This window comes from Protobothrops mucrosquamatus, unplaced genomic scaffold (assembly GCF_001527695.2).
Source record: "Protobothrops mucrosquamatus isolate PMUCROS unplaced genomic scaffold, P.Mucros_1.0 scaffold7366, whole genome shotgun sequence".
In the NCBI taxonomy this organism is placed as follows: Eukaryota; Metazoa; Chordata; class Lepidosauria; order Squamata; family Viperidae; genus Protobothrops; species Protobothrops mucrosquamatus.
Genome location: NW_015393168.1, coordinates 30,409 through 43,847, shown reverse-complemented (window position 1 = coordinate 43,847; position 13,439 = coordinate 30,409). Strand labels below are relative to the sequence as shown.

At 39.3% G+C, this 13,439-nt stretch overlaps 2 protein-coding genes across 2 annotated transcripts in view; both read right to left on the bottom strand.

The window, feature by feature from the left end:
• Window positions 1-3,599, bottom strand: part of LOC107300535 (C-type lectin-like) — a 4,756-nt gene extending 1,157 nt beyond the window's left edge. Inside the window, exons 1-4 of the mRNA XM_029287017.1 lie at window positions 3,584-3,599; window positions 964-1,028; window positions 223-317; window positions 8-136 (exon numbers count right to left, since the gene is read on the bottom strand). Coding sequence (XP_029142850.1) covers window positions 8-136; window positions 223-317; window positions 964-1,015 — 276 coding nt within the window. The 5' untranslated portion in view covers window positions 1,016-1,028; window positions 3,584-3,599. The remainder of the gene's footprint in view (window positions 1-7; window positions 137-222; window positions 318-963; window positions 1,029-3,583) is intronic.
• Window positions 3,600-6,556: 2,957 nt separating this feature from the next.
• LOC107300534 (C-type lectin BpLec-like) lies at window positions 6,557-12,246 on the bottom strand. The gene is made up of 6 exons (XM_015829853.2): window positions 12,226-12,246; window positions 11,899-11,977; window positions 11,177-11,268; window positions 10,882-11,022; window positions 8,273-8,387; window positions 6,557-6,624 (listed from the first exon to the last, which is right to left on the bottom strand). The coding sequence occupies exons 2-6, from the start codon at window positions 11,963-11,965 to the stop codon at window positions 6,557-6,559; spliced, it is 483 nt and encodes a 160-aa protein (XP_015685339.2). The 5' UTR covers window positions 11,966-11,977; window positions 12,226-12,246.
• Between the last annotated feature and the right edge of the window lie 1,193 nt (window positions 12,247-13,439).

Below are 13,439 nucleotides of genomic sequence, written 5' to 3'. Positions count from 1 at the left end.
CATCATGGAGCCCAATCCAGACATCCACCCCTTTTTCTTTCATATAAACAGAGATATGTTTGGACACAATCAATGTTTCTGGCCAGGCAAGGATAGAGGCAAGGTGGGTCCCCCGGCCGTAGGTTTGGCACCTGATCTGAAGCCAAGGGGAAAGCACGTGAGGCTGAGATGCTTCATCCATCCCATGTTCTCCACAGCTTTCTTAGAGATTTCAAGTCTTACCTCAGCCTCATGCCAGCTCAGCTTCTCATGGAAGAGCCCATAACAGTTCCTCTGATACCTTAACCATTCCCTCGGGCAGAATGCAGCTTGAGAAACTGGGGAAGCACAGTAGACATGAATGCTGGAAGGGGGACATGGTTATGTTATGACTATGAAAGTGAATGCAGGAAGGAGCTCAGATGGGTTCCTGTCACCATTATTTATTTCTACTATTATTAATAATATCCTTATTTAGATTTGTTTCTTTTATTCTAACCACAGTAAAGCTGCCCATAGTTTGAGATAAGTCTTTCACAGATCTTGTGATAGAGACAAGCCAGGAATTGAAGTTGAGATTTCCTGCTTGCAGAACAGGCACTTTACCACTGAGCCAAACTGCAGCCTGAAAAAGGTTTACCAGAAGACTGACAGTTGTTTAGATAGTCCTTGGTGCTCTCTGAGCTTGGTCGTTTGCTTGCAACAATTTCTTTATTAGTCTAGGTTTAACTGACTAGTCTAGGTAACTGATACACACAGATGATGCTACCTTGTCTGGAACTGACGTGTCTGCAGGCAAACAATCACACTCAGAGAGCACCAAGGACACCATAGTTCAATCCTGAGCTACAAATATTGTCTTCTATTGACAGCGTTCTATTTTGGCCTTCCATTCTGCCCTACTTGGTTGATCTATAGGCAGCTTCTCTGTCTTCACCCATCTTGATCTTCAGACCTTTTTTTTTTTCAAAAGGGAAAACTCACCTGCCATAAAGAAGCCAAGAAGCCAAAGACTACTGTATGCCAAAGGTCTCATTTTTGCTCTTCAGCTAAGAGAAAATCAAGAGATATTTTCCATTTTTAAAAAAATATTTATTTATTACATCAGAAAAGAGTGCTAGTGTTGTGTAGGGATGAAGTGTTGGATTAGGACCATGGACCAGCAAATCTCTTTGCATGAATTTGGACCAGTCATTCTTTTGTCTCCCAGCCTAGCTCATAGAATTGACCTTGTGACATAAAATTAAGATACTTTCAGCTCCTAAAGAAAACACAGACTATAAATCAAAGAAATCACACAGTCATAATCCATTTATATCCTTGGCTTTCTTCAGAAAGCTCAAAGCAGCAGCTTAATCAAAGAAGCCATGTTAAATATAAGCTTTTGTTTTGACTTACTGCAGTTTTTAAAAAGCTTGAAGGAACCACATCCTTCAACCTACATTTACCTTTTAATCCCAATGCCCTTTCAGCTTTTGCAACTAAGCATATATAAAGTGTTAAAGGAGAGATCAAATAGCAAATCCCTAACCACAGGTTTTTTTAAAAAGCTGACATAGATAAAGCTCCATATATGGAAATTTTGAGTCAAGAATCAACCATTATGTTTCAGTAAACAACCCATGAAAGACATTCTGGACTGATTCATGGGGTTGTGTCCTGAGCCTGCAAGAGCTGAAAGCAGGCTCAGAATTGTTGCAAATGGTCCTGGACAATCCAAAAGCTGCCCTGGACCAGACAGAGTGGCGCCAGCCTTGCGCACATGCGCAAGGCACGAAAATGGTCAATTCCTATTGGTTCACACTGTCCGGGTTTCAGGCACTATAAAAGGCCTGCGTGCCTTTTGCTGCTTGCTTGGTTGTAGGAGAGAGAAATAAAGAGCTTGTTGTTTTCACCATGTGTCTTCATCAATTGCCGTCGAACCGAAAACACAACACATACTTCTCCTGAACATAGCTTATTTAAATATATATATATATTATATTTTGAATAGGTACACGGAGGTATCAAATCTGATTAAGTAAAGTTTTGTGTTTGAATAGAAGGTAATTCCTGTGTCAGCAAACTCGCCGTTCAATGTGGAGAAAACTCCAAGTTCTTTGATGTCAATAATAAGTCTTGAAGTTATGAAACTGTGTGAGTGGAGAGGAAAAAAATGTGTATACATTCACCCTTGCACAAATTGAACACAACAGCATATATTTGAGTCTCTTATAATTTCATCTTCACAACCGCAACATTCTTGGCATGGAAGATGATCATGTCCACATCTTAGCCATGGTCTCTGAGACATTCATCATAGTTCTACTATTGTGAGTAAGAATAGAGGATGGTGAAGACCTGTGGATCAACTGGCAGAACAAGCAAAAAAAAAGCTGCTCTATAACAAGTTGTGTAGATTAGTCTCTAAGGCATGATTGTGGTCTGGAGTGAGAAAACATCCCTAAAGGCAGCTGAACCAATATGATTAGGCTAACAACATAGAATGTAGCAGAAACTGGGGCCTCCCCATATCTTTCTATCACATAACAATCATGAGTCAAACCAACACAATAGAGGTTCATGATCTTCAATAACCCAGAAGACATATTAACTGAACTGAATTGAACTGGTTAGTCTGAAATGAAAGAATGAATGGCAACAAATGAGCTCCATGGTCAATTGGGGATTTGAATCTCTCAATTTATCAGCTTAACGCTAGACTACTGTACCAAGATAAATTGCAACATTTGAATTGTGGGAAGAAAAGCAGCAGCTCAAAATTACCAATTTCTGCTACTGCTAGCATCCAAGTGGGATTGTGACTGATGAAACTCACCAAACAGCATTGTCCCATTTGTAACAAGGAGGTTTTGCAGTAATAGAAATAATAGTTCAAAAGAAAGAAAATCTTGAAGGACAGCAGAAAAACTGCAAAGTGAAAGGATGAGAAAATAAAAAAGTGGGAGGAAAGGAAAGGGTTAGGGTTGTAAATAACAGAGCTCTGTGTTAAAATTGCACCAAATATGAAATTAATGATGTATCTTTAAAGAGTTTTCTTTTTCCATAAGCACATATTTCGAAGCACATTTACTTAGACTCTTAAACCAAGAATGATATTAGAAGATTTAACTAGCAATGAAAACGTGTCTGTGTTTGTGTGTGTGTCTTTGTGTGTGTGTTCTACCTGATTTTTTTTGGTCATGTTTATGCAGTGTATATTGGAAGTGGTTATCCTTTGAGAGCTGTATGCAATGAAATCTCATTTTAATGTATGCTGATTAATGTACACTTAAAGTGACAATGAAGTTATTATTCTATTCTATTCTATTCTATTCTATTCCATTCCATTCCATTCCATTCCATTGTATTCTTATTTCTATTCTTATTTCTGTTCTGTTCTGTTCTAATTCCTATTCCTATTCTGTTCTGTTCTTATTTCTATTCTACTCTACTCTACTCTACTCTACTCTACTCTACTCTACTCTACTCTACTCTACTCTACTCTACTCTACTCTACTGTATTCTATTCTTATTTCTATTCTATTCTATTCTAGCCATTATCACATGATAAGCAATAGAATGTTCGTTGCAGAGCCTCAAGCATAAGTATTTATACACTCACCCAGATTCAAGAAGTCTCCCTGGATATTCAGCTTTTGAGTGTCATCTTCTCCTGACACTACTGCTTTTATCTAGATCACTGTTGGAATCTAGAGGAAACCTGGGGTAGAAGTATGAATTATTTCATTTCCTTGTTATGTAACTATGAGGAAGCTAAGCTGGGGGGCATTTAGAATGAAAGATTCAAGTCCTGATCTTGACTTAGAAAGTATCCAGCAACAGTTAAACTTCACAAGCAGCAACCAACATCTTTATAATTCAAAAAATAGTCCTTTTAAATTTGTTTTGGCACTTACAGGACACTTTAAGAAAATTACATATGATTTGTAATTTATTATCATGGATTCTTGTTTGACTGGAGAATTCCCGTGGATGTTGATTTAACCAGAAAATATTGGCATTGCATGCAGTGATTGCTTTATAGCTCTTCCACATCTAGAATTAACATCCTGCCTTAGGGCTGATTTTGCCAGGGGACTAAAAAACAAAGAATTGTAGGTAGAATAGCTGTAGCAATATGTGAACAGTAGCGTGTAATGACATTTGGAGTAATTAGCAGTTTGAACAAATACCCAGAATCATAAGCAGGAAGAGAACTTGAGTAGGACACTGCAAAGGTTGAAGGTGGATGACATGAAAATCACTGAATCTCACACAAGTGAAAGCAATGTCTGCAGTGTTATTAGACAAAAAATGGCTTAATGTGTAGCTTATGCATTCACGAGGGGTGGAGTAGGTGAATTATATTGTGAGAAATCCAAAACAGAGAGCATAAAAAGATTCGGTCTGCATTGCAATAGTGATGAACTGCCATGTGAATAAAATTATGCCAGAGCAATTGAGCACCTTTAAATATCTTTAAGTAGCACAATGTAACTTGTCGATTTATATTTTGATTAGAGAGTATAGTTTTCATGCCTTCAAATTTGTCTGTTTCACAACGCATCCCTGTAATTTATGTTCCTCCTTTTCCATAAATCTGGTCATGTACTAACACTTATTGCTAAAGCTTTACAACTTTCAATTGACTAGAAAAACAAAACCCAGTTTGGATTGAATAAAGTAATTTTGGGTTCAGATCATCATGCTTAAGTTCAGGATTTCAGTTCATTTTAAAGAATCCTTCACTGAAACCAAGAGTTCAAGCAATCTTTTCTAGTCTAAGTGAATCTGAATTCTTTCTCCTTAGATCTGATCTCTCATTTACAATTAACCTTCAGTTGGTCCAGACTTTACTAAGCCTTATTGTTCTTTGCTCACTGAAAAGTGAACACAAATAAATATTCTTTGCCAATGACGTGTTGTTCTAATACTCTTGCCAATTCAATAAAATCCTGCTTTTGGGGGGGGGGGCAGTATGCTTTGTTAGTTACACTCACGTAGGCTAATGAAACAATATGATTCAATAAAACAATAAGATTCAATAATAAGAATATTTATTATTATAAATATAATAATATATAAGATTATCTGGGACACTACAGATCCTCTTCACGACCTGTTTTCCTTGTTACCTTCTGGGAGGAGGGGGCTTCGTGGTATCCGTAGCAGAACATCCAGATTCAGCCAGAGTTTCATTCCATACAGCATTCACCTTGCGAACTCTCAAGCTTCCTCCTTCCGTTATATATTCAAGATGGACAATATTTAATATTTATTTGCTATGTATATGTAGGAATGTGGGTCTACACATATGTTGTTCATAGTATGTTTAGGTGTGTGGCATGTATATGTTTCACTTTGAGAGCGGGCAACTAAATTTCATTTTTGATGTGTGCCATTGTGCCCACAGTATAAAAATGACAATAAAGGTTATCTTATCTTATCTTATCTTATCTTATCTTATCTTATCTTATCTTATCTTATCTTATCTTATCTTATCTTATCTTATCTTGACTTAACTTAACTTATCTTATCTTATCTTATCTTATCTTATCTTATCTTATCTTATCTTATCTTATCTTATCTCATCTCATCTCATCTCATCTTATCTTATCTTATCTTATCAGCCACCTGGTCAAACTCCTTTCTAAATTTTTTGTATGCATTTCATAGCGTAGCATACAGTTTTTCAAAAAAAAAAAAAGAGTGACCAGTTTGTTGGCAACATGGCATTCTCTTCATTTGTCATTGATAGATATATTCCAGTAATTCCTGCATTGACATTTGCAGCCAACCCTAAGAGCTTTCCAAAAAGTCAGAACCAGAATTTAAAAGAAGTTGCTGGCAACAGAAATGTCCAGGAGAAGATCTGATTCTGACATCCATTGCCTTTCATATAAAGTTGGATTTCAACAGATTTCATTTATTTACCTTTCCAACAGCATGTCTGTCTTTGCAAGTTTAAGTGAGTCCTGTGCCACCTTAAGAATATATGTAGGCAAAAATACCAGGCAATGGAGGCAAAAGGGGATATCTACAGGGAAGCAGTACAACTCAAAATGGCGGCCATAATTTTTTGCTCAAAAGGATTCATGAAAAAAGGGGTCGGTGCTTCACTTCCAGTCATGACTGCCATCTTGATGTTTTTGCCCCCCTCCTGCTATGATGCCCCTGGGGGGCCACCATGTGTTTTCTCCTCTCTCTTCCATTCATTCCTTTTATTCCTTTCTCCTGAAACACTGGGATGAAATTCTTGTATTTGACCCAGCCGATACAACTGCTTCCGTCCCACCCAACCCCACCAAATGTTGCCATCCCCTGTTCTTGAATGACAGAAATATTCCCAGAAACTTTGTATTATATATCTGCTACAGAGGATTTATTCAAATTGTATTTCCATTGAGAAAAGGGAGGAGAACAGGGTAAGGGTGAAGTTGCCTATGCTAAGGGGAAATGTTGGATAGGACTGGAGAAGATCTGATCTTTCATTTGGATGATTCAGAGGCAGTAAAATCAACAGGGTGTCAATCAAATTTGCAGGTATTTCGTAGCTGCTTCTGGTTGCATCCCAGATGCTGGAGTCCAGGTGGCTCTACAGTTGGTACTTACAGATGTAAGCATTTGGATTGCCACAAAAGTTATCGTTCCACAATTTAAAATCTAAAAGGCCAAAGATAAGACAGAAGTTACTTCTTAATTCCTTCAAATGGAAAATATTGTCATGTTTTATATTGCCTTCAAGATCTCCACTGGCTCCAATGGAATTTCCCATGAAAAGGAAAGCAAACATTGACTTCGCTTTTGAAAGGAGAAAAAGAAAAGAGGAAAGAAGAAAGAAGAAGGGGGGAAGGGAGGAAGGGAAGGAGGGAAGGAAGGAAGGAATTCACATGAACCTTATCCCTGATGTCACAATTCCAATAGCACTTTTTTTATCTAGAAGGGAGAGATGCAGGCATTGCCCTTAATTGCTCATAATCATTGGACTATACCAGTGATGGCGAACCTTTTAGAGACCGAGTGCCCAAACTGCAACCCAAAAGCCACTTATTTATCGCAAAGTGCCAGGGCCGCATCAGCATTGTGGTGCCCTCATGGGGGGGCAGGGAGGCGCCTCTGAGTGCCGCCTCTGGCACGCATAAACCAGGGTCGCAAAAATGGGCCACCATGCTGCAAGGCACAAAAACGGCCGTGGCATGGGGTGCAGATACAAGGCACTGCACCATGCAAGAACAGGGCAGGGCTAGTGAGTATCACGCAGGCACTAGCCCTGCCCCATTTGCAGCACGTGCGTGCTCGCAGCCCCGTACACACATGCATGCATGTAAAATGCTTTCCCCTCCCTTTTCTTCCAGTCCACCAATCGACAATGGTTGGTGACCTTTGCTCTACCACCTCTACTCGAGCTTGCTAGTTGGCCGCTTCGCCTCCTTTGTGCTGGGCGGGGCTCCTGCTCCGGGGGCAGCTTGATGGACCTGCTGCTGGTGGCAATGGCGCATGTGCCAACAGAGAGGGCTCTGAGTGCCACCTCTGGCACATGTGCCACAGGTTCGCCACCACTGGACTATACAAAGAAATTTCTTGAGATAGAAATAAAATATGGAGTACCTTAACTACGGATACACAAATGAATGCATAAAAAAGTGAAATTAAGTGAAGAGTGGAACTTGCTGCTCTAATGTCTGATTTCTTTTGGCTGAACCGGGTCATTTTTTTTCCACATCAAAAAGAGAATCTCTCCAAAGTACCTCACTTGATCCAAAACATTTACACAGGCAGACAAGATCCCACTAAGATCTTGCACAGTAAAAATTATAAGCATAACCAATCATTTCACTAATAATTTTGCCTCTGATTCATTATACTTGTGACACGCACTGTGAAGTGGCTACCACGCTCTTCCTAACCAGAGCGCCAGTTCTGAACATTCAGTAAGATATAAGCATGCTCATTTGAAAAGGTTTAGGCCAGTTTTCTCTATTTTGCTACTTTCCTAATATATTGGACATCACTTCTCAGTACTCCATTGGTGATAGAAAGTTAATGCTGATGCACCTAGTGGGTACCAGTTTTGGAAAAACTGAATTATATCTGGAGAACAGTTATTCATCTTTGCCCTCATAGAAAACTAATCATTTCTCCTAAAGGCTATTATAGAAAAAGATAAGACAATTTCAGTTTTGAGTTATGGAAATCTCCATGGACTCCATTCTTCTGGTTTATAAGATTACTCCAAATTAAACAAGCAAACTCTAGTTTTCTTGATGGTCCTGATATATCAAGAACCACGAGGTAAGATGTGTTGGCTCACCTGAATAACTTGCCAGCTCCCCACAGTGCTCATTGTTTCTATAGTTGTCTGGTTGGTTTACCAGCCAGGATTTGTAATTATAGGTGGATTCATCAGCCCATCTCCATCGCCTTCTCTGTTGACAAAAGACAGACCACAATTACATGCTAAGAAAGTAAGTAACCTTTGTGATGATAAGCTAAGCAGGTTGGCTGGAAAGATTGAGTGGTGTGCAGCTATTAGATACTTCAACAAGTTCAAGCAGTCTCCCTGAGTGGTCAAGTGATCATTTTTTGTACTGTACATGCATTAAAAAAAAATAGCAAGGCATCACATCATACCAAATTCATGACAGTGAGTATGGAGGAAAGGGTTATGTATAACAGGGCTTTTCAACCAATGGTACTGGTACCACCTGTGGTACATTGACACCTGGCAGGTGGTACGCGGCTATTCTAGAAAAGTGGTAGTGGGGGAGGGGAATGAGCTGAACCAGTGGCAGCATCGCACAAGCCTGAGCGAGAGATGGCTGGAGCTGCAGGGCTGTCAGGGCTCAGTGGAAGCGCCAGGATCAGCACCAGGCTCCAGCTGGAGCTCGGTGCTAATCCTGGTGCTTCTGCTGAGCCCTGAAGAAGCACCAATCAGCTGGAAAGCAGCACCGATCCTGGTGATTCTGCTGAGCCCAGAAGAAGCGCCGATCAGCTGGAATGTTGCAGCATCTCCAGGGTCTTGTGATTTACATTCAGATGCTTGGCAACTGATTCATATTTATGACGGTCACAGTGTCCCAGGGTCATGTGAAATGACCAAAACCTGTTGCAACCATCCAGCAGACAGGGGGAATAAAAACCAAACACCTCCTCTCCCCACCCCACCCCCGCTGCCAATCCTCAACAGAAATGCTCACAACAATGAAAACCTCAGACAGGAGGAAGAGCGCTACCGGGTGGGCAGGCAGGTGTCTTGCTCAGCTGTGCTTGGGGGGCAATTTTTTCAGTGCCATTGTAACTTCGAACAGTCACTAAGCGAACTGTTGTAAGTTGAGGACTACCTGTACTTTATCACTTTTTCCCTTTTTTTTTTTTTGGGGTCATCAAGTTTTTGACCCCTTGCTAAGCGACTGGTGGTACTCGGATACTGCCATATCCTAAAAGTGGTACAATGGGTGAAAAGGTTGAAAAGCCCTGATGTATAACATTCAGCTCTATGAAATTTTGCAGCACATGTGCATTAAAATAAAAAATCGCAAGGCATCGTATCATGAACAATTCATGACAATGAATATGGTGGAAATGTATATTCGTCACCATCGCAAATTTATATATGTTGCATCTAACATTCAGCTCTTTGAAAGTTTGGATTGCCAGAGGTGAATTCTGCTGAATAGTTTGGGCTACTGCAACCACTCTTCTCCCACCGTTCATATTTACCTTAAAAGTAGAAATGGAAGGCCGCTTGCAATGAACTTTTGTTATTATACTGTCAGGATGAAGTGGTCCCCCCTTCAAAAAGAGAGGGGAGTGAAATCCTAGCACTGCTATTTGGTCCTAATTTAGAAGCCTTCTTGATATCACTGCAGTCAGTGCAGGATGTAGACTAGCTGAGGCCCTAAACTCAATAAAGCTTGGAAGGGCCCATTGTTAAAAAGTTGCATCAGAAGTGCATAGCTGAATATTATTTAATAGTAATCAACTGAAAGTGAAAAATGCAAATTGTTTTCAAATAAAGGTAGATGTTGATTATATATTTTTCATTCAGCTAGCTTGATCTCTTTCATAGATTATAATAAAATAACCTGGAAACAATACTTAAAGGATATATGGATATATAGATATATGGATATATAGATATAAAGATACACACACACACACAAATATGTATGTGTGTGTGTATATAATTTATACACACAACATATATTGTATACACAGACACAGACATACACACATGCACAAAATACGTAATCAGGATCAGTTTTATTTCTCTAAGTAATAAAGAATTGATCTGCAAAATTGATATCAGATACAACTTTTAAAAACATCATTGTTGACTTCTCACTAGCCTAAAAGTTTGAAAAAGAAGAAAAAACGTGTTTAAAAAAGGAAAAATAATAATAAAGAAATGACTTTCCCCTTCTTCAGGACAATTTCAATAATTTATCACCTTCTCTAACATGTGAATTTAAAATCTCTTCATCCCATTTCTCCTTGTGTATCTATGAGCAAATAATAAAGCTTCATTATTCAGTCTCAATGAGTTGGCATCTTTTTATCTTTGTGTTTTTAAACATCAATAAAAAGTATTACTTAAACAATGGCTGCACAATATTTTAACACCTAGAGTACCTATATAATACCACATACATTTCCAAGAACCCAAAAGAAAACAGTTCTAAATTTTTTATGAGGCACTACGGATTGTGAATCCTCAACTGTAGTTTGCTTAGTGGATGCCTAAATCCAGCACAGACTGCAGTTATGAGCACCAACAAACAGTCTCAGGTCATATATTATGATCACCAAGCAGCTCGCCAAATATAACAAAAGAATGTGTATAAAAGTACTGAGTAAAGAACGCAATATGTAGACCAGGAATAATTTTTAAGAAAATGAAATGAAAAATGTCAGACTCACCCCAGAGATATCACGGAGCCCCATCCAGACAGGGCCAGGTGATCCCTGTTTGTCTTTGACGTATGCAGACACCAGCGAGGACTCGTGGAAACTGAGGATAGAGGCAAGGTGACATCCTGGGCCATGGGTCTGGCACTCAAGCTAGAAATAGAGAAAGGACACAAAGATAGCACTCCATGCTCATGAGCAGGATTGTCGCAAACTTTAAACTTTGCACACCTCCATTTGTGCAATTTTGGTTTCTCAAGAAACCTTTCTCCACACCTGGACTGGTAAAAAAAAACCCAGTTCTTACCTCAGCAGCATCCCAATTTAGTTTAGCATCAAAATACCCGTAGCAGTTCCCCTCTTTCTGCAACCAGTCTCTGGGGCATGACGCAGCCTTGGCTGCAGGGAGACAAAAAGAGGGGGGGAAATGGTAGGGAATTGGAATAGATTGCAGATGTCCATGAATGGAATCTCTTGCTTTGGGAGTAGACATGATTGGAAGGGTTGAGGGCTGTGGTTTAGCATGAAGGCAAGGAGTTTTTCTGGTTTGAGGGATAGGATTTTAAGATGGAGCAAAACAATCAAGAGACCCCAAATACTTCTACTTCTTTACAACCTTGAAAGTGATCCAAATCTATTTTCAAGAACAATTTCAAGATATTCAAGGAGAATGTTCAAAGGTTCCTCTAGTCTTATGCTTGCCTCAAATGGACAATCCCAAATGACTAAAACTGTGCCACAATGGAGTCATTGAGAAAGGTTTCAATGTCTGAGGGAGAGAATTATTATTACTCTTCCTGCCCTTCAGACGGAAAATTAAATTTAAATGTGGAACCTGAGAAATCACATTGCTGAAATACTGTACATTCATTTTATTAGCGCATCTCAGTAGTACAGTTTCAGAATTTTGGGATCAGCATAAAAATTCTGTCCTGCATATTACATATGAAAATATCTGAAGACAGAGCTTACTTTACTAAGTTGTTTAATTTGCTGTTTCCCACATCATGATTAAATTGGGGAACTCACCGCCCAAAAAAGGATTGGTGATCAAGATTCCAAGGCAACAGAGGCCGATGTACATGGAGAATCCCATCTTCTGGTTGCCCTTTAGGAGAAAATAAAAGTAGATGTGATAGAAGAATTAATAGAGTGGCATTCATATTAGCTCGCTGAGAAAGAAAGCAAAATTTTGAGTGCCATAATTTAATTTTGATCCTAGTCTACCTGCAAACTTTCTGTTGTGGTTCCTAGCATACAAGTCATGAAAAGCTCTATTGCTACTTCAAAAAGCCCTCTCCTTATTTCAGTGCCAGATCACTGTATGGGTAGCAGAGAGTATCTAACCACACTTACCAAGAATGCCTTCAGCCTCTCACCTTGCGAAGTTCTTCAACTGGGGAGGTTGAGTTGGTGGACGGTTGGACTGGTGGACTCTCACTTTCTGAGCAACCATTAAATAGTCTTCAGGGGTCCTGGCACAAAATCAAGATGGACAATTTTCTTCAAGGATTTCCTGGTCTACCCTCTTCTTTTTCCCATAACTGAGAGGAAAGGAAGTAAAGCTCAGATTGAAAGATAATTGGCAAGTATTTTCTTAGGTAAAGAAAGGAGTTATCAAAAAATCAACCCACTAATTCTACACCCTAGTGGGAAGCAAACACCGTACCTCGTTAATCATGGTCATATTTACTGGATTTCTTTATTCTATTGGTTTTAGCTCTCATGGTTTCTAGCATATATTATGTCAAATATTAACATAATTGAGGAAAATTCCCTCAGATTTACCCTGAGAAAAACACACTATTCTTCCATTTTTGTTTTTTATAATTATTATTAAAAGTTTTATAAGGAATATAAAAGCTAACCCAAGCTCATAAGAGCAAAAGACGAGAGAAGAAAGATGAGACAAAGAGTTCAGAAAGACAGAACAAAAAGGAACAGAAAAAAGCAGCTTCCAATTTCTTCTGCAACAAGCATTATATTGCAATTTTGACTATTACTTTATGATTACAGAAAAAGAGCTTAGTTTTTTTCTATAACCTAGTTTTATTCTAATTGTCAAAAGCACAAATAATAAGCTGTCTAGGTCTATAAGCAGCATGACGGAAATGGAATTTACTGAGAAAATTTAATCTTATGGAGGTTGGGTTGCTGAGTTCCTCTATGCATTCACTTATTTCATACTCATGGCATAACTATGCCCCCTTCCCACCATTCATGTCTATTGTGCTTCTCCAGTTTCTCAAGCTGAATTCTGCCTGAGAGAATGGTTACGGTATCAGAGGGACATTTATGGGCTCTTCCATGAGAAGCTGAGTTGGCATGAGGCTGAGGTGAGACCAGAAATCTCTAAGAAAGCTGTGGAGAACATGGGATGGATGAAGCATCTCGGCCTCATGTGCTTCCATCTTCTCAGGAAGGAAGGAAGGAAGGAAGGAAGGAAGGAAGGAAGGAAGGAAGGAAGGAAGGAAGGAAGGAAGGAAGGAAGGAGGTGGGAATGAGAAGGATGGAGAGAAGGAGGGGAGGAAGGAAGGAAGGAAGGAAGGAAGGAAGGAAGGAAGGAAGGA

Coding starts and splice junctions, on each gene's coding strand:
- LOC107300534 (XM_015829853.2), bottom strand. CDS start 11,965: ATGGGATTCTCCATGTACATCGGCCTCTGTTGCCTTGGAATCTTGATC. Junction 8,388..10,881: donor GGCTCCGTGATATCTCTGGG/GTGAGTCTGACA, acceptor TTTTGTCAACAG/AGAAGGCGATGGAGATGGGC. Junction 6,625..8,272: donor GGAGCTGGCAAGTTATTCAG/GTGAGCCAACAC, acceptor TTGGCCTTTTAG/ATTTTAAATTGTGGAACGAT.